The sequence below is a fragment of the Echinococcus granulosus genome (genome assembly GCF_000524195.1).
Source record: "Echinococcus granulosus chromosome Unknown EG_S00175, whole genome shotgun sequence".
Lineage (NCBI taxonomy): Eukaryota > Metazoa > Platyhelminthes > Cestoda > Cyclophyllidea > Taeniidae > Echinococcus > Echinococcus granulosus.
Window position 1 is genome coordinate 47,107 of NW_020170555.1, and position 19,653 is coordinate 66,759.

At 40.9% G+C, this 19,653-nt stretch overlaps 2 protein-coding genes across 2 annotated transcripts; one reads left to right on the forward strand and one right to left on the reverse strand. All coding sequences in view use genetic code 11, as the record gives it.

Annotated features, from left to right (window-relative positions):
• Nucleotides 1-2,000: 2,000 nt before the first annotated feature.
• EGR_09914 (hypothetical protein) lies at nucleotides 2,001-9,145 on the reverse strand (the record flags this gene model as incomplete). The annotated part of the gene is made up of 4 exons (XM_024499163.1): nucleotides 2,001-2,120; nucleotides 3,296-3,421; nucleotides 5,032-5,234; nucleotides 8,956-9,145. 4 exons carry the CDS (start codon nucleotides 9,143-9,145, stop codon nucleotides 2,001-2,003), a joined length of 639 nt encoding a protein of 212 aa, XP_024346417.1.
• A 6,134-nt stretch (nucleotides 9,146-15,279) lies between these two features.
• EGR_09915 (hypothetical protein) lies at nucleotides 15,280-16,575 on the forward strand (the record flags this gene model as incomplete). Its single annotated transcript, XM_024499164.1, has 1 exon — nucleotides 15,280-16,575. The coding sequence occupies one exon, from the start codon at nucleotides 15,280-15,282 to the stop codon at nucleotides 16,573-16,575; it is 1,296 nt and encodes a 431-aa protein (XP_024346418.1).
• Nucleotides 16,576-19,653: the final 3,078 nt, after the last annotated feature.

Below are 19,653 nucleotides of genomic sequence, written 5' to 3' on the forward strand. Positions count from 1 at the left end.
AGGCACTGAGGAGGCTTAAAATTGTCCTTCAAAATGGCATTTCTCATTGGTAATTATGTACATTTCAAGACTTAAGTAACGCCGCATAACTGCTAAGAAAGGTCATAAGACTTTGACGAAATTTATGCCTCGAGTATACACCGAAAAGGTTACTCAAAAGACCGCAAGAACTGGGTGCTACTGGCTAACCCTTGGCCACATTAAACAAGAATGGACAACAGAATGCCAATTTTCTAAGTATCAACTTTATAGCTTGGATTTTGAGCGGTTTTGAAGGGTCTACCACAGATAACTCGTTATCTACCAATGTTACACATTTATGACGCGTGCTACTTACCGTATCACAAGCAGTGACTTTAATTTCAAGTCATAAATTAGGTGTGAAAGCTCCTTTGACACCTGTATGATATTAAGAAAGGTAAGAATTACATATTTTTCTGGTTTATAATGGCCGAATTTCCCCCCTGAGATCATGTCTCCGGATTGGCTAATCGGAAACACGCACCGAAGTGGAGCTTTTCAACTCCCGAATGAGTGGCCTCCTCCTTCACTGGAATGGTAGATTAGGCAGAGTGGTGGTGGATCGATATATTGTCCAAAGGCGCCTTAGCCCTTAAATATAAAGGTTGAGGAGGTCATATTTTATGCATTTTTACGACTCACAAGCCTCGAAACTATAATCGCACAAATGAGTGCGATAGCTGTTTAATTCTGCTATCACAAAGCACTTAGTCCCGTCTTTTAAATACCGCCTAATAAGCAGTAATTAAGAGGTGTGAATAAGGTAATTCGCTTTCCAGGTCTTCACATGATCATGTAGGTGGTTTACGAGGTGTTTTTTGGTCTTGGTTGAAGTCTTTTAAATTCATAAACAGTATGCACAACTGTTATAAAACAGTATATTAAGAGGCTATACTTGAAAAAGTAGTAAAATACCTTACAAATGATAATCCAAAAGCTTGAGAGGCTTCTGTATACCTTTGTTGTGATTTGTTGATAATTGGCAAGCACATGCGATAGCTGATGTGCAAGCTTTATAAGTTTCCCCATGCTCCCACCGCTGTCACTTTTCTTTTACTTTAAAGAGTAGATTCCGTCTTTTTTTTGGTGTTTTTAAAGTTGGCAGGACTTTATTGCCTAATTTGTTGCATGGCGATGGTGGGAATGTACTGAAGAGAGCGACGACATACGCTCAAATGGTGTAATCGGGTACCTGCTACTTCACACGCCATCAATTGGTTCCTCACATCCTCATGATAAGATTTGGACTGATTAGAAAGGACTACCTACTGACTGACTTATTTGTAATGCATAATGGTCTTTCGACTTTAAAGGTAAGCTAACATGCATATTATTACTTATCATTTTCCGATGATACTTACTTTAAACACCTAAGACTAGCACTAGTTCATCACCGGGAATTGTTCACTTGCCGAAGCACAAATGACAGAGAAGTTTAAGACCTACCCACTCGATTAATCTTGCTACAACCTGAAAGCAAGCAGGAAGGAATCTTTTCACAAATAGCTAAGCTTAATGAGTCAGTTGGGGGTAATTGCATTTCCCAGTGTGAGTTACCAGAATATCTCACAATGCTAAACTCACTCTTACGAGGACTTCGTACCTCTGCCCCTCCCATCCCGCCTTTACTTGCTGCTAGACAATCAAGTGCCAAGTAGATCATTTAGAAATAAAAGGGGGAGAAGGGAAAGAAGGTAACTAGACGCAAAAATGTTTAACAGAAGTGGAAGTCATAAGGTGAGTTTTGAGGTTATTTAGTTATTCCTTTTACTATAAAACTTCAAATGAACACAGTTAATTATTTTATAAATGAATTCCATGTGAGAAAATAGGAAATATAATGAGTAAAGACTTTAGAAACACCTCTTCTAATTGAAGTCTAAAACCAGACAATACTATAATGTAGAATAGTTATCGACATGAATTCAAATGCTTAAGACCACTAGTACCAAATAATATGTTTATTTTTTGTTGGTAAGTCATTTCGAATAAGATATTTGGAACAAAATAATGGAAGGAATATTCGACTTTTCCATGATCAAAAAACGAGGATTATCTCTTTTCACTTTGTATTCTATTATTAGTTCATCTAATCGCCTCTAATTTGTGCAAAACTACAGTATAAAACATAAACTATTTATTTGAAACTAATTTTTACCTCAATTTTGAATTCGCATGCCATTAATGTATTCTTTGCTGCTTCTCATGCATAAGAAGCCTTCTCTTAACCGCCCAATTTGATTACTTAAAGTCAATTGTATAGCATAAATAAAAAACTCTTCAGATTTCTAGCATCATATGTGGATTTGCTAGTTTTGCCTTCAACGTCACAAATATGTGACATGGGATTTCAGTAGATCGAGTGGTAAACAAATTAGTAAGGCGCGGTTGAAGCGGTCACTTCGGGAGTGCTGATGTTGGTACTATGCTGTTTGCAGAAATTCTTGTGCAAAATAAGGGAAAAATATGTCTCACTCATTTATGGATTGAATATTTACTTATTAAAATAATTTGGTTTTTTGGATTATACCTAAATGAGGAATACCCATACGTTGATTAACCACGCACACCAAAGAGCACGCCATGGGTAGCAGCCGAATCGTTTGGTCTACAAAAGCGTCTTCTCATAACAGTATGCAAACAATCTTATCCAGTCAGCTCGTTATTACATTTGTGACGTAGTATAATAAACGTGCTGTTATCGGTTGGGGCTTTTGGCAAACATTTGTTTAACGTCTTCCTCGATTTTCCCTTCCAAACTTTTTCACCACTCGCGCCAAACATTACCAAAAGCTGCCCTTGACAAGTTAATCTCGAATCGACGCAACGGTAGTTACTCGAATTTCTTTACAGTGTATCCACTTTTACAGAATTCATCATCAGGATCAGACTTTTAAAGTATTTATGGGCAGTTAGTCGTTCCACTACCACATCATCGTCACCGATGTGAGAACCAAGTTGGCTTTTCCAGGCGGACAACCTCGAGCCACATCACATTCAATCGAAATAGCACAAAATGAATGTTCAAAGCTGGAGGAGAACGGTAGAGATCACACAGGGGGCATATTCATCCATACCCTGTAAGGTGTTTTCAAGCTGTAGCAAGTCAGTAGAGTGTACTATACCATGATTTGATCACCATAAAACTTCCTGGTCTAGTCTGAGACAATGATAGCAAACAGATACTTTAACTAAATCTAAATATTTGTAAACCATTCAAAACACGTTAAATTTCAAAATACCCTATTTTTTCAAATCCAAGAGAATGTTGTACCTGCTGAACAGCAGTAGCATAGTGTAAGGCATGAGCGTATAACAGGTGACCCTTAAGGCTAAGCAAAATTCTAAGACTGTCCAGAATTTTTTCACGCATGACCTTTTGACATCCTTCCACACGTCTCTAATATGATTTTACTTATAATAACTAGTAGTATTCCTAATAGCAAGATTTTTTATAGAACGAATTCAAAGGTCAAAATTGTTAGGAAGATGAAGAACGCAATTTCCCACCCAATTTTGAAGGGATACTTGAAGTTCATTTTGCGGAATAAAGGACAGCTTCTGCCCCATGCCTTAGAAGGATTTATAAGATTGTATTCCTGGCACGCCTTAAAGAGCCACAATGAGATCTCCTGTTAAAAGATATGCAAAAAAAAACCGAAAAATTGTATTGTATAAAAAATTTTGTAAGGCACCATGCTTTGGAACCGACTCACTTGGTTCTACTTCCATGATAATTAGCTTCTCTTGAGATGACCTCATACAAATGGCGGAAAAATATGTATGTATGTATGTATGACACGGATTCTTTTGTTTGCTTAAGTTCGCTGTGGTGGCTCGGTTGCGCCTACATATCAAAGAGGTTTATGGGTTAAAAGAGATAAGTATATTTTTTGATAGAGGAATTTGGGAAAGAGTTGACCTGTGGCGATAGCAATTTCTCCACGGATAGATCCACATCCTAGGGCAGACGCTATCAGGAGCGAACGTCGCAGTGCTTGCCCTTATGCCCTTCTGTCATTCACCTAGACAGCTGTCTGGCTTCAGTCTACCATGAAACTCGAAATAAGCAGATCTAGACGATCGTCTCTCTACTGCTCATTCCGGAAAAGGGGTCGCAACCTAACCTTCTAGAAAATTCGGCTTAAATGATTAATTCCCAAACATTTTAGATCACTCTATTTACACTCATGTTGAGGTATCCCCACTGGAAAACACGGTGTGGAGATAAACCAATATTTACTGTAAGGTCAAGGCCATCCAAAATGGGAAAGTTTATAAATCGAGATCTCTAACAGTCCAGCCGAAAAGCATGCCACCGTTAATGAACTCTCATACTGATATCGTACTCTCTCTCTCTCTCTCTTGGTTATCTAGGCTGGAATCTAGTCAGTGTTCGTGCTTACACACGTACATGGAAGGTCATCTCAACCTTAGAAGTCTTTCTTCTCTCCTTCTTTGGTGCTGCCAATTACTGGGCGCTTGGAGCACACGGAATCCATCGCCTTTCCAAAATCATCCTAAACCATCTTTTACTTCACTCGAAGAAGACTTCTTGAGAAGGTGAACTCTTACCCCACCTCCCACATATAATACTTAAGGACGTGAATGTCCACATTTCGCCTCCAATGTTATTTGCGTTTGCAGTTCACAGCCTGCTTCATGTAAGGAGCAAAAAATTTTTGTACTACATCCTTACCTCTGCAAGCTTACTAGATAAGATTGGTTATATAGCATTTCCAGATAGGATCAGTTACCACTCCTTCTCTCAGACAGCCACCACGAATGATCGAAATTCATTCCTTGTTTCAAAATATGTTTTTTCTCCGAAGGTCATGTGATACTACGTTCCATTATTTCAAGGAACCAAATTTGCACACCATTTTAGGTGTGACTAGGGGTGTATGCTACCTAAATGGCATCGCTGGAATCTGTCCTGCAGATTCGCGAGTCATCGTTGAAGTCGTATTAGGGCATAGATGCATGGAAGAACATATATTACTAGCTTACAGAAGGGATAGACGATAGAAGCACAGGTTGTGGAGACTGAAGAAGCCGATCATTTAAATCGTACTTTTTTCTTTTTTGGAGTTCCGCCCAGTTGATGTTGTCCGCTTTGACCATCACAGAGTAGACGGTGTTTACACACCTACGGGAGTGAGAAGACATCTCTCTGGCTTCATTGTTTCTGGATTTTTTGCTCTCTCTGTAAACTGAGTGAAACAGAAGGAAAAACTGATTTCGACCTGTTCAAGGCTGGACGATACTCAGTGCGCCTTGGCCACCTATCCGGTGACTAGTGCATATGATCCGAGAAGCTCAGAGTACGGATATCTATAATCTAGGTCAGCTCGTGGGGTGTCTGGTCTATCCTAGAAGCCCAGTCCATGCCTTTATGGCCTACTGCGCAAAGAAATGCTAAAAGGGATACACTTTTTTCCGTGAAAACGATGAACAACACATAAACCTCCATGGACCTATAAAACTGAGGATGTTGAGCACACAGTAAAAAGGTAGGTGGGTTCATTGTCACATTAACCCATTTCAGGACTTTACAGACATTATTGAAGCATCAATTATCAAAGAGGCCGCTTCACTTCTATTTTTTGTTCCGCCTTGCAAAGATATTTGATGTTTGTTGAGTTAACTGCGTAGGTTTTCCGCCAAATTGATCTAGTGAAAATATGTCCATGTCTATGGTCTCTCTCACGTTGCCAAGTTTTTAAACTGGGAAAGGGGGTCAGTTCGCTCCAGATATCACTAATCAGACTGCCAGACATCAGTAATGGTGACTGCGGCTATGCTGCAATGCGTGGTTATGTACGGTGTCTTTTGCCATGGGAGATGTAAAGCTTGAAACCACAGGTACCCACTCTTATCCACAGAAAACTGCACGCGAGATCTGTTTCACGATGGCCCCATGTCTATCCATCAGAAAGTTCTCCGAGCTCACTGATTTCCAGACCGTAGCAGTCATTTTTTCATCTACTTAGCGCATAGAATGCCTGTCGAATTCCCTGCACCTAATAAACGCACGACTTGTGATGAAATTTCATAGTGACTATTTTTGCCTTGGGAATGGTGACTAAAATATAGCCATGTACGAGCGTAATAACTTCACAGGAGCACTTCGTTGATGATGTCTTTTGACGAAAAAGAGCAGGATTACATGAAAGAATGCCTGGAAGCGTGTTGAGGTCAACGTTTGGGACACCGATGTCGAAGTGAAACAGCCTCGTGCTAACGAATGCACCTGTGGGTACATTGGCTGAACGTGATGGTGGTGGTGGTCACTTTTACCAGAAGGGGATGATAACTCCTTTGTTTGTTTGCTTGACAGGCTTAGTCACATGGCACGATAAGTTTCTCTCTGTTATGCACATCCACCCCCTCACTACCAAAGGGGAAGTTAAACAAAGCAGCGAAACCTTCTTCTCTGCGAGTTGCATTACCATCATCATAGTGGCATAGATAACTCTTATGCTTGCCATTTTATCACTGCTGGGATAACTCGAAATTGTATATCGATGGTAGCAGTAAACCACTTTGATCCAGGTGAAGAGGAAGCCTGATTTTAATTCCAAATCCGATAGTCATTGATGGCGTATGTTGTAGAGGAATTAGCCTACAACGAAGCAATGAAGGCGAATAGGGTCGGTGTCAGCTTCTTGCAAGCCTTCGATTCCTGCGTTCTGCACAATAATCCCTAGCCTCCCAGCTCTTAGTACATATGTTGCCGAGAAAGATGGTCATGTGGCAGCCAGAAAACACTAGCCACATCTACAGAATTCATGCCAGAGTGGGAGCCTCTCTAGGGTGCCTGACGGATGATCATAGCACACAGAGGCTCGGTGAGGTCGAGTCTACATTACGAATCAAGAGTAAATCATTTCAAAATTTACAAAAGCTTCATGTAGAATTTAGCAGAAGTGTTGGAAGAAGTTAAGACAGCAGGAGTTGATGGGTTAAAGCACTTCATGGAGGAGGGAAGGCTCTCTATTCTTGATCATGACGAATCGAGTGATACTTTTGATGCGTTATTTGGTGACTAGTTTCAAGAGCAACCCCTAGTAGTGAAGCAGCCAAAGTGAGTGGCAGTGTAGGTGGTTCACACCTACACTACCTCTATAAGGGAAAGTCATGATGGAAGCTAACCAAATAGGTTTCACCCACATGCCTTACCAGATGATAATAAGTCACTTCACTTCTTTTAAGTACGCCGAGAAAGAAAGTGGAGATGAGAAATAGCTTTTGTCTTTCAAAGTCAAAGATAAAGGGATTGGATACACCATACATTTGCTTTGTGTGTGTAGATACTTTGTGGATAAGATCTATCGCCTTGAAGGGACATCTCTCGACCATGTATTGGAAGAAAGTCCTATTCTTAGTCTCGCACGTCAACGCAAGACCCCAACCTCCACCATCAAACCTACTTACTAGTAGGAAGGTTTGCACTTTTCGGTGGGAGAAAGCTACTGCGTTATTCTTTACTGTACTTCTTAAATGATATTTACCGTTTTTTTTGGTGTTTAGCGTTTACAAGAGTATTATCAAATGGAATGTAGAAAATAGACAGCAGGGAAGTAAAATAGGTAAAAAAGAGGTGGCTAGGGTCATCTTATTCCACCTTTAGGCGAAGTTTGCTTAGAATACTTTAAAAATAACGACACATGATCACAGACCTTCTTTTTTCGTGATAGAAGTGACTAAATCCAATCGCTCTTGTCGAAACGGTTGGGCTAAATATCCTTCGTTGGGTATCGTAATTAGGAGCTTTCTCGTGCTAACTTTCTAGAAGACCCTATTTGCAAGTCGAGTTCCCTCTTTTCTTGTCAAACACCCAGCCACATTTGAACCCTTTCCCATTTGCACTCTCTTGGAGTTCGCTTCATCGGGCAAAATGACGTGGAGGCAGTCCATGCGTGTTAATTAATGACCGAAAGGTCAAGGCCACTCAAGCTGACGGAAAGAGGTAAGAATGGCGGCCATCTCTATATTCTGGCAGTCAAGTCAGTAAAAACTTACACGCACTCACAGTGTTGGCAGAAAAGATATCTATGTTAGCATTTTAGTTCTTGGTTAATCTGATGGCGTCCCTGACGGTGCCTCGTGCTCATATGCGTGCATAGCGGCGCATAACCGCTAAAATGGCAAACAATTGTTGGGGTGAATTTATCGTGGTTTACGATGATGCATCTATTCGGCCTTCTTTTTTAAGCTGCAAAGAAGAAAGCAGCTGTTTTAGCACAAGCGTTCCATTTCGCTTCCCGCAAAGGAAGTATCATCCGCTACCATTTTAGTTTGCACCAAACAAACACATATTAGTCTACTTCGAAAGTAGCTAGTAAATAACACATTCACTTCATCTCGGGATGTCTAGGTGGATGGTTCAATTACATGAAAGAAATTGTCTGCCATAAAGCAATTTTTAAAGATGATCAAACAATCTCCTACGTCCCAGGAGGAGTAGACAGCCAACACTCGGATGGTTCATCCAACGAGACAAGAGCATGATGTGATTTCCACCTCATTAAAAAACGTTTTGTCACTAGACTCCAGTCCCCAGCCCCTTGCGTTTTTATCCCACTTTGGTTGTAACATTATCCTGTCTGCTTCTAATGCGCACATTGAACAAAAAAGAACTATGATTACACGGTTAGATACGCAGGGAATGTGGAGGATAACAATGACGCCAACAGTGAGGTAAACAGCCTTATCTCCTTCAATCCCTCCATTCTCAAGTCCAGTATGCAGTCCTTACACGAGTCAGTTCTGCAACAATATGACACCTTCCATTGTCGTTTGAGGTCACCGCTTTCAGGAAATGCTCAGCAATGATTTACTAGCAATGACTAATTTTCAAGGGAACATCTTTCCTGCACAATTTGGTCGATGCCAGATTTGTCGTACTAAGGTGGTAGATCCCAAAATTACTTGTTTGCTCTTCCGCAACTGAACAATTCACCAAACATATGCACACACATCTAGTTATTCGGAGATTAGGTGGTGCTTCCTCTAAAAGTGTGGAGTGAGAAGTGAGTGGATGATTTGGAGACAACCCATGGCATGCTAGTTCACTTATTCGTTTTACCTCTGTCCATGAAAAGCCAAATTTATCATACATCACAAATTAGTCTATTAGCAAGCAATCTACTCAAGGGGTTTTAAAAAAGATTGACAGTGCAAAAAAAATTCTTTAGTAGAATTACATACATGACGTTACTCAACACAAAATGAAATATTAAATCAAGAAAGTATCAAATCTGTCTCATGAATGGTTCTACTTCAGGTGAAGGCGAATAATAACGGACACCATCGAGAATAACGCTGGAGGCAGAAGAGAAGCCTCAGAACGGTAGAACTGACGTTCAAGTCAAACTGTGACTTGTGATTTGATATCGGAAAAAAAATACTTTTCACGAAGTAAAAGCCTTAGTAATTCTTCCATAAAGCCTAAGCTAGAATTATAAATTTATTTCAGCACTTAACTTTTGCCTGTAAAACATTGACATTGAAGGGTTGTAGGGCTGCTGTAAGACAATCTGGCCCACTTCCTAGTCCAGCGTACTCACTCTTTATAAAGCGATCAGCCTCCTATGCAATTTCTTAAGAAAACATAACATAAATGCGCCAATTAGGAGTTCCAAAAGCTGTCGGTCTACTACCAGGAATAAGACTTGTGCAACGTGGGTGAAAACACAGTTACAACGTCCGGAACATGAGTAGAGCTCTCCGAAACGCTTACCCTAATCCACATATCCTACTATTGTTCAGCGCCCCCATTATACCTTTAGACGCCCTCTTTGCCTACAAGAAGTTGCAGATATGATGAACGGTGTCTAGGATGGTCCGCGCTCTAAACGCGTACATGGCACCTACTACTGTGCGTATTATTGTCACGGCAGGGTAGCATTTTACCCCACGTTTTCAAATCACAGGTGCCAGTTTGACTTGAACGTCCATCATGTCTACTGGAGCCTTCACAAGTAGCTCAAAATAGAAATTCCGTGTACAAAATAGCAAATCTCAATAATTTCAACTTAAGGTACGGCAATTTGATTCATGTTAATGCAGTAATAATTAATTTCCTCTTCCTGCAAAATGCCATACCATTTTCACGAGATAGGACCACGTTACATGAATAAATTAAGCAAACGCTTCTGCCTTTTTCAAGAAAGCCCAAGAGTTATTTTGCTAATGAAGAAAAAAGCAAACGGACCAAAAGTAGCCGAAGTGCATTAATGCTTGCAAAGCTGTCAACTCCATCAAGCAGCAAAAGGCTTCTTACCCCATTCTCTACCCATCCCACCCTATCTACATAATTCTTCCTCACTGGTAGTCGCATGGAAAAAAAACTTACTTAGGCGCCAGGCTTTATAATCCCTGTCTATGGCCTTCTGCGTTCGCCATGTAAAATGCACGCTCCACTGCTCTCCGCCTGTTGTGAACTGTGCCGCCGACTGCTATAACCGCCATTTCCTGTAGGCCCGAGTGGCCTGGGTCCTATCCAGAGCACTAACTGGCTGGTCAATACAGCCTTTATTGATTATTGCCTGTGAGTCATAGCACTAACGCGACGCACGCGCATGCGCCCAGCGGCTGACCAATGAGGACAGCCCGAGCAGGCGTCTAGATTTGAGTCATTCAATTAGCTCACTTACGCGACTAAATGACCCTGGGACTTGGGTGACTATTAGCCCACTTAAAGTCCCGCCAAAGCAATCTCAGCTAATCAAAAGGAAGTGAGTAAATATCTAGGATTTCAAGGAGGGATTTTACAGAGGTTTGCTAAAGTAACTACAAGAGCGTATTTTTGGAGCCTCAGGCATTCTCAGTACTATCCTTTAGGATTAAAATAATGAGTGAAAGTCGAAATAAATTGTGTGAAATTAATGACGGTGGTCTACCTCACAATTTTCGTAATGAAGTCACGCAACCAACTCTGATTCACCTTATTAAAAAACGATTATTCAAGTAAGAAGTTCGCTTTTTTTCCTTTTTGGTAGGTGGTTTTAACTTTGAAGACGAGGCAGCCCCTTGGAGGCACTTTCTTCTATGAGAGAGAGGAAAAGGGAAAAAAAATAATACATGGTGGCAGCACATATAGGTAGGAAGTCAGAAGCGCTCAATGATAGTAAACTAGGCATGATTTTGCGTTGACAACTAAATGATACGCAGAACTTTCGCTTCAGCAAATAAAGATGCTAATTTCGAAGTGGTTTCCTGCCTCAAACTGACAGGATCGTTTGCCAGCTGCACCCAGTTCACTGTTCTTCCTGAACTCAGTGAAGTTGGATCGAGTAGGTGGAACTCAGTTGCAATTGTTTAGCCTTTAGCAGACAGCAGTGATTTGGTAATGAAATGATGTCTGCCTTGGAGATGTGAGGTGGATGACGCTAAGGTTCAAAGGCCAATTCTTAACCACCTGACTGCCACAGGGACGTTTTGAATTCGGCAAAATTAGCAAAGCCTTTCAAATGAGCAATAATGCTGGCTTTGTTAGGGGTTGGGAAACCATCGCAAGATAGGGTAGACTGACTGTCAAATTGGCGTCAAGCAGTGGCGACTAACGCAAACTCGAGATAGGCTTAGTAGCGGGAGCAGAAGCGAAACCAGTGCCTTATTCCATGACATGAAGGCATTAACTATGCTTTGAAGGCACCTTCCACTCCAGTTGTTCTTGCAGTGGAACACCCACCATCCATTAGTACCAGCTCTCCCCAGGAGAAGATGACGTTAAAGAGGGCAAGGTTAGAAGAAAGAAGTATTACTCATAAATGTGTTAAAGCGTTAGATTTGATCAGTATTATTAAGGACTAATATATCACTATCAGGGGTCTCCATGCAAAATTTTGTGTAGCCGTCGGCAGGTTAACGTCAATCGAGAGGGTAACTGGATCTCAACCACAAGTATATAGAGAAAACAACAGGTTCCAGACTGCCACTACTCTGTTTTCTACCCTCATTAATTGTAAAAATATGCTACTGTAAACTGGATTGTTTACTTACAGACTGACTTGAAATGAGAGATGGCTTTAGCACTTCAGGGTCAGAGGTAGAGCGAAAGAGTGAGCAAGTATATCATTGGTTATTCTCAAATGATTTACCTACCTCTCTACACTTCTAGAGTAAACACCAACATTTTTCATTTGCTAAAGATTAAGAACAAGTGACTTTAAGATCTGTTTCCTCAATACGACACGTCTGACATCTATTAAAAAGTGTTCAGAAAGGATGGCTTTTAGTGATTTCTTCGGTAAAGGGCAGTTTTGGAAAGAGATGGCCTCACAAGATAATGGGATATGGCATACCATCGCAGATCTGACTCGTTCGAGGACTCCACACCGGATTTGAGGATGCTTAGTATGGGGAGAGGGAGGTGCTGACTTGGTTCTTCATCAGCGTCAGCATCGTCGTCACCGACAGCCTCCATTTTCCCTGCATATTTGTCCGAGTGATGATCTTCCTTCTTTCTTGGTAAAAGCATCAGACTACGATCCCATGCGAATTAGAGTATCCAACGGGGAAACAAAAGTCAGATATAAACGAAGGTGGGTAAATCAAGTTTTTTTTTTTAAACTTTCTTACTCAATACCTACATCAAGCTAATTCCAGCACTTATCAGCTCTCTCTTATATCTTAACATAATACATCTCTTGTCGTTCTCCAAAGCAAATTTTATCCCAGCCTACATATCCAGTGAGCGAATAATCTTTCCGCTTGGTTTCATTTCCTGCCACTGCTGTGGATGGACATCATCCGTACATATTTTAGATTTTTAACAAGAATTTGGAAAGTGACTTCTTAAGGGACACCTCGGATTCGCTTTAAAGTGGTGTCGCTTCACAGAGCCGGAGGCTGGGATAGTTTTCAGAAGCCAGTATGACGTAAACCACTTGACTGTTTTGAGGTTCACTGGGATGGTGATGTGTTTGTTGTCCATTCAGCGTTGTTATGCAATCCAACAGCCTTTAATTGCTGCTTCTGCTGGGGTGGCGTCCGGGTACCCTCGAAGATTTTGCCAACCCTGCAAAAATGTTTCAGACAGTCAATTGAGATAGCAAACGAAATAATCGTAGACTAGAGGGCTTGTGTAAACAAAGACAGACGTTACACGGATTTCTTTTTCCAAAAGGTAGCCATTTAATAGTTACATCTTGGACTATGCTTGGCGAGATTAATGTTTCAACTAGCGTTGTGTCGCAGGGAGGTTAGTCAGTTACATGGAATATCAACTTCAGGACTTGCCACCGTAACTTTCGCGGTTTGATTACATTTCAGTGTTATTTGCGATCTTTTGCCCAATTCACGGATCTAAAAGTCCCCAGGTTGTACTGTCACCCTTCTTGATGACTTTTATACGTGGATAAGGAAACTGCTTCTACACTGGCATGAATTACTCTGACTTCTCAATGTCCTCGGAGTGGTGAAAACGACATGCCAGAACTAATCCCCTAATTCCTTTAACTGACCAATACACCTTAACGGCATAGAGGATGTCAGACGGCTGAATTTGCGGTGACTAAGGACAAAAGCGTTTGGCCCCTTCAAGATGGAACCTACGCAGACGGCTGGGTGCTGCCTAAGTGAATCAACGTAGGGCCTCGCCCAGTCCTGAACTGCCCGAGAATGTCCGAGTCGAATAGAATGAATGAGATTAAAGGGAGGGCCAAACCGAAGAGGATATCTATGCAGTGAGTTAAATGTTTGTTTAACTGTATGTTTAGTCTCGCGGGCTCTTCTGTCCGCATTACTTGCATTCCGTCTTGATGAATAGTTATCTGTCTCTTGCTTGGAGTCAGCCAGTAGTTCCTACATGTATAAAAGTGAATTTCTATAAGATGCAAGAGGTATAAGGGATCTTGACCACAAAAACTATGCCCTAATATTTTTCCATAAATCATCTTGAAGAGTGTCGTGATACATTCAAAGATCCCCGACCACTACTAAGTTTGTAAAGCTGAAAAAGAGGAAGCAAGTAATTAAGGTAAGCCTTAATCTCTTAGAAGGCTAAAAGTAACTACTTTAATAAAAAAAGAATATGGCCGTATAATCTTACTGCAGTATATTCAGGTAATCAAGGAGGTGCACGGTAAATGCGTGTTTGTCGTGCGTTGTGGACGAACACATCTATGAATATGTGGCATGGCCTTTTGATTTGTCCGTTTCTCTTGAAAAAGTTGTAAATCATTCTACATAAAAATGGCAATTTTCTGAAGTCAACGGATTTTTCTCAGGCTCAAAACAAGGGAGTCATTCCATTAGTGGGATGAAAATTTAAACACAATTCGCAAACTCTTGAGTTCCCAACGTATTACGCTTGCAGATAATTTTGAGGACTTTTTTCCGCTTTCTTATGTTTTTTTCAGTTTCAGGGTAAATGTTGGTAGAAATTTTATAGAGTAGATTTTCAAGAATATTTCGGCCACTGACTGAATGGGTGCCATTGAAGGGCATAAAGTTGGACTTAAAAAGTTTATGATGGATTTTCCTTCACCATCTAAGGAAATAGCCGAAGGTTTAAATGATTTTAGTGGTTTTAATGTCATTTTTTATTTAGTTTCTTACTACAAGCTGATCTAAATGTAACGAACCTGACAGGTGGTTGCAAAGCCGTACACCAGTGGTAGAGAAGGGCTGAAAGACACGAATTGTGTAACTAAAAACAGCTTAATTCAAAATTCACTTCTTTGGAGGTAGTTGCACTTTTGACTCACTAGAATTTCCTGTTTTCTCTCCTTTATTTTTTGTCTCACAACTCGCACTTTTTATCCAATTCGTCCGATTGGTCGATATCACCTATAGAGCAGGCCAAGGTCAAAATTATTTGAAATACCGTAAATGGTCGGGAACGGAACCATCCGGTGTCTTCGGTAGTCAGTCGGCGGTCATGTGTGCACAAGCCGTAACCCTAGCCTTACCCACATTCACCGAAAAATAAAGACGTTTGTGTCGAAAACTTTGTCCCCTCTCTACTCGAGTTGAGCACTCAATGAAATCCAAGCGCGTCCGCTTAGATACCAGCCCATAACGATATCGCTGTACCATTTCCCATATTTATCCATCAATTGCTGAATTTAATGTGTCAGAATTTTATCAACTCTCATACTTTTAATTGATAAATTCAACTACTGCTAAGGGACCATCGAGGACTGATTGGCTTCCTACCTACCAATCGTATTTGCCAGTGGACTGTTGACCAGTCAAAACGCATCACTGCTGACCTTTTAAGTCACCCCTCAAAGAGGGGAGGAAGTAATGAGTCGACGGGGAACAATGAATTCAAGTCCCTCCAATTCTCCTCAATTACGATTAGTTCGTTTTTCCCAACTCGCCAATCAAAATGTTCAATTCACCTTCCTCCTACCCGCCTGTCTGGTTCGCGGGTTTATCAGCGAACTGGGCTCCGCCACCTTCGAATATGGCAATCACATATGGCGTCTGAAAATAGTGCGTTCTTCACTTCATATAGGCGCCTATCTGGAACTGGTTATACCCAATAGAGCGATGGTTGGCACCTCCTCATGTGACTTTTCACTTTGGTTGGATTTCATCTTTACCGTGGTTAATTTGAAGCACTTCTCGGACAATCAGACCTTCACAGAAAAGCAGGTCTTATTTAATCGCGATAACATGAGTCGAGGAAGCAGTTGTCTTATTGAGGCAACAACAGTATATGAAAGAAACTTTGTCTGCGAAGACGGACGCCTACTGATTGAAGTGGAGTTGGCCAACGCAGCTGTTAGTTTAACCCTACTACTGAGTCCGGGCAGGAAAAATCATCTTGAATCTTTAAGTTTTGCATTTGGTGGAGAAGTGTGGAAAGTTGGAATGGTTGTTAACTGGAAGAATCAGACTTTAATGAACCTCTTTTGTCAATCCTCGCATCAAACCCTGGGGTATATGGTCTCCTTTGAGCTGTTAATCAACTACGCTTTTGAAGTTGGTCATCGAGTCGAGTTATTAGTGCGCCACGGTGGCGGCCAAATCGAACTGCCCAAAGACTTGAACACTCAAATTCTTTCAATTCTGTCAAAATCTTTTAATCGACAAGTGACGTTTGTCTGTTTAAGAAATATTCGCCTGCATAGATTCAGTCTTTTTAGTCTACCCAAAGAAGTGGTAGAGGAACCCTTCCTCCTAAAGTATGCCGAAGATGCAGGTGGCGTTTCATGGATTGTCACATTTTCCGTTTTAAGTGAATGCCTCTACATCCGTCTGATGCCACAGGAAATGACGAATCCCATAGCATCACCCGAATCAATCCGTGTAATTGGATGGAGTTGGTGTTTTCGAAATGATCCTGTGGAAAGTGGTGGAATGGTACGGCAAATCTACGTTTGTCACCAGAAACCAACGTCTCGACATTGTTTTCAAACCGGCTCTGCTGTTTCCTCAGAAGTATTAAAACAGATGGAGAGCCTCAATAGCCAATTACAAAGGAACACGAGGGAGGAGGAGAAGAGTGAATGCCCTGATTTCACATTTCCCGGGGGACCAAATTTGAAGGTCAGTGCTTTCATGTGTTACCAACTTATGCTTGTTAGTCGGTGACAATTAAGAATGACTCCTCAATTTATTCCTCTTGTTTTCACAAAACTTCTCCTTTGTTTTTCAGGGGCTGAAAAAAATAGGTATATAGCCATAAAGATAGTTCCATCTAATCCGGTTATATCCAGATGACGCCTTCCTTTGTCCATCCCAAAAATTGACTATCAAGGAAATTTTTTTCACAATTTTACTGACTAACAGTAGACGCGAAAGATTTTTAAGTTGTCTTCTTTGTATTTTGACATCTTCTGTGAAATTTTCTGCAAGCGTCCTTCGATCCTGGTCAGCAGTGATCCATTCCATCGTGGCGTACGAACTCAACAGTTAGCGGCTGAGCATTGAATCGCTGATTCAGCACGACTGTGCAAAATGAATGTTGACTTCACGACTCCAGAAGTTGTGAAGTCTCGTTTTGTTGTCGAAGATCTAATTATGTAGAGTGGGTTGCTTTTAGGGTCTGCTAGAAGGTTGGTGGCTAATGATGACGACATTTAAGAGTCGTTTAAATCATCTGGAAGTGTTTTATGACATTCCGCACAAAACCTTTAAGTAGGGAGAAAATAACTTGGGCGCATTTGCTCCCTCTGTATTACCAGCTTTCCAGCACCTTTCAAAGGCATCATCCCTGCTACATGACGGCATAGCATTCAATTCGCTTATCCTTTCCCTGCGGTATATCACATAGATTTGATGATTCTACTTATTTAGAGGGATTTATGAAAAGGAATAAGAAATTTTAGACCTAGCTACTTTTATTTTTGCCCCACTATTATCTCCTGACTGTGTTTTATGCTGCGTGTGGTCGTATGATGGCTTGATGCTGAAGCCAAGAAAAGGGTGATAATCACGATCTGGAGCAATACGGAAAGAATAGAATGGATAAGAATGGGATAAGCTAGTATCTTCCTCTCTTTTTACAACGACCAGGCTTAGGACTTCTAACTTAAAAAATGAGGTCATCAATCGGTTGAACGTGATGCGAACTATTCTGCTTCGGTTTCAAATATGTAGAAGCTACTTGACGACTTCGCATCTGGAGGAGGTCCTGTGGCAAGGATTTTAAGCATACGAAATAGCGGTGGTGCTAAATCGCCCACAAATTAATGAAATATCTTCACAGAGCTTCTCTGTTCCTGATCACGCAAAATTGCGTGTCACCACAGGGACACCAAGGGAGAAGAAAAAGCCATAGAATCAAACTAAGTGGATCGTCTTCACTTGTATTGACAGAAAGAACTCCCAAGTTGTTCTCCACCTCTTTCATGCACTTTGTTAGTTTGATTGCTTGTTATCCGACTAATTTACTGACTTGTAGTGGGAAATATCTCCCATCTTTCAACGTCATATGAACAAAGACATCCCTGGTTGTCACCACACGATCCACTACTCCACTTCTAAGGCAATCTTTACTTCGAATACAGAAATCTATACTTCCCATGTGCGTGGTACACAGGTTGCGGAAACTAAATAGTTCTAGTTGGGATCTCTCTCTCTTCGTTACATTTGTTTTACTCCACCTTCTTCTATTTGAGAAACAAGTAGAACTAGTGAATTGGTAGGAAGAAAATGTTATTCCTTTAAAACAGCATAAAACTTCATACCGTTGAGAAACTAACTCTTTGAAAGCCTTTCCCTTTAGAATGAGGGCTGAAGAAGTTACGAACATCACATTTTCTTGGCTTCAGCATTAGCCAATCACACGACCGCTTGACAAGTGGAATAGACGGCCAGAAGATAAAAGGGGGAAAGAAGCGGAGGTGGCTATGTCTAGATTATCTACTTTTATGGACAAATTGCTATAACAGATTGTAATTGTGGTCTTGTCGCGGATGTCACAGGAATTTGTATTTTTAGTTCTTTTTCCCTTTGTGATTATATGTAGGGGTTGCTCCCTTAATTCTGCTGCAATCATATATGCTTCTAGGTGATTAAATATTTAACCGACTTCTCAAAGTTCCGCAATGAATCATTTAAAAGGCATAAGTGTAGGGTATAATTTTGTTGTCCTTCGCCTTTGTTTTCGTTTAAAGGCGGTAAAAACCTGATCCAAATAGCTGGCTTTGTTGTTTTATTGGGAGAATGGGGATTAGAAGTCCATCAAAAATGTCCTTGTTTTATGCAAATAATACCAACCGTATATTTTCCTCGGCGCTTGTATTACCCACATATACTACTTCATCATTTGCCCACTCTTATTTAAGTAGTATGTTGCATGCTTTCAAGCTTATCAATCACAACTGAGAATGTGGGTCTTTCATACACTTCTTTTCTACATTTTACTCTTCTTTTACGCCTCCGTATTTAACTTCATGGAAGTTGGAAAAGTATTTGACACTGACTTATCCCACGCAAGTATCCTAACGCACGGAAAGGGAAGGGGTGATTGAAAAAAATAACTTGTTGAGGTTTATTAACTCAAGTAGTGGTTAGCTGAACACTCTCAAAAAAAGGCGTTTGGAAATTACTAAGTCTCCAAGTATTCCGGTATAGATGCTGGCTTTGTTAAAGCCACACAGAGGAATTTTGAATAATTAAATCGTCGATCCACGTATTTCAACGTTATTTCATGTCACATTCGTGCACCTGTCACAACTCTTAACTCACATTCAAAACTGAAGTGTATTACTCCGTTCCAAAGAAAGAATCACATCTGGTGGGATTTTACAACGGCATGAATGATCACAGGACTGACTGCTGCGCTGTAGGTTGGAAATCACCACGGTCGGCATCGTCACTGCACCTTGACATCATTCCACTTCTCACTGAACGAAACAGTCATCACAGTGCACCGTTTGGCATCTTCTGAAGCCACAAGTAGACATTCGCAAATGTGGATGCTATGCCTTCTTTGGCAATGCTAACTGCTGTAAGAGTCAACGGTGTCCGCAGTCTTTAACGCCTTGACTGTCATGCAACTGTCTCACCTCTAGACATTGGCAGATTCCTTTCAAATGGCTTGCTTAGTGAAAAAATGGTTTAAGAATTTTAATTACCGAAAACATTAGTTGAGCAGAAAAAGAACCAAATCCAGGAGGAAACAATTTACTTTTACCAAAAGAAGAAGTTTATCGTTCACGGGAA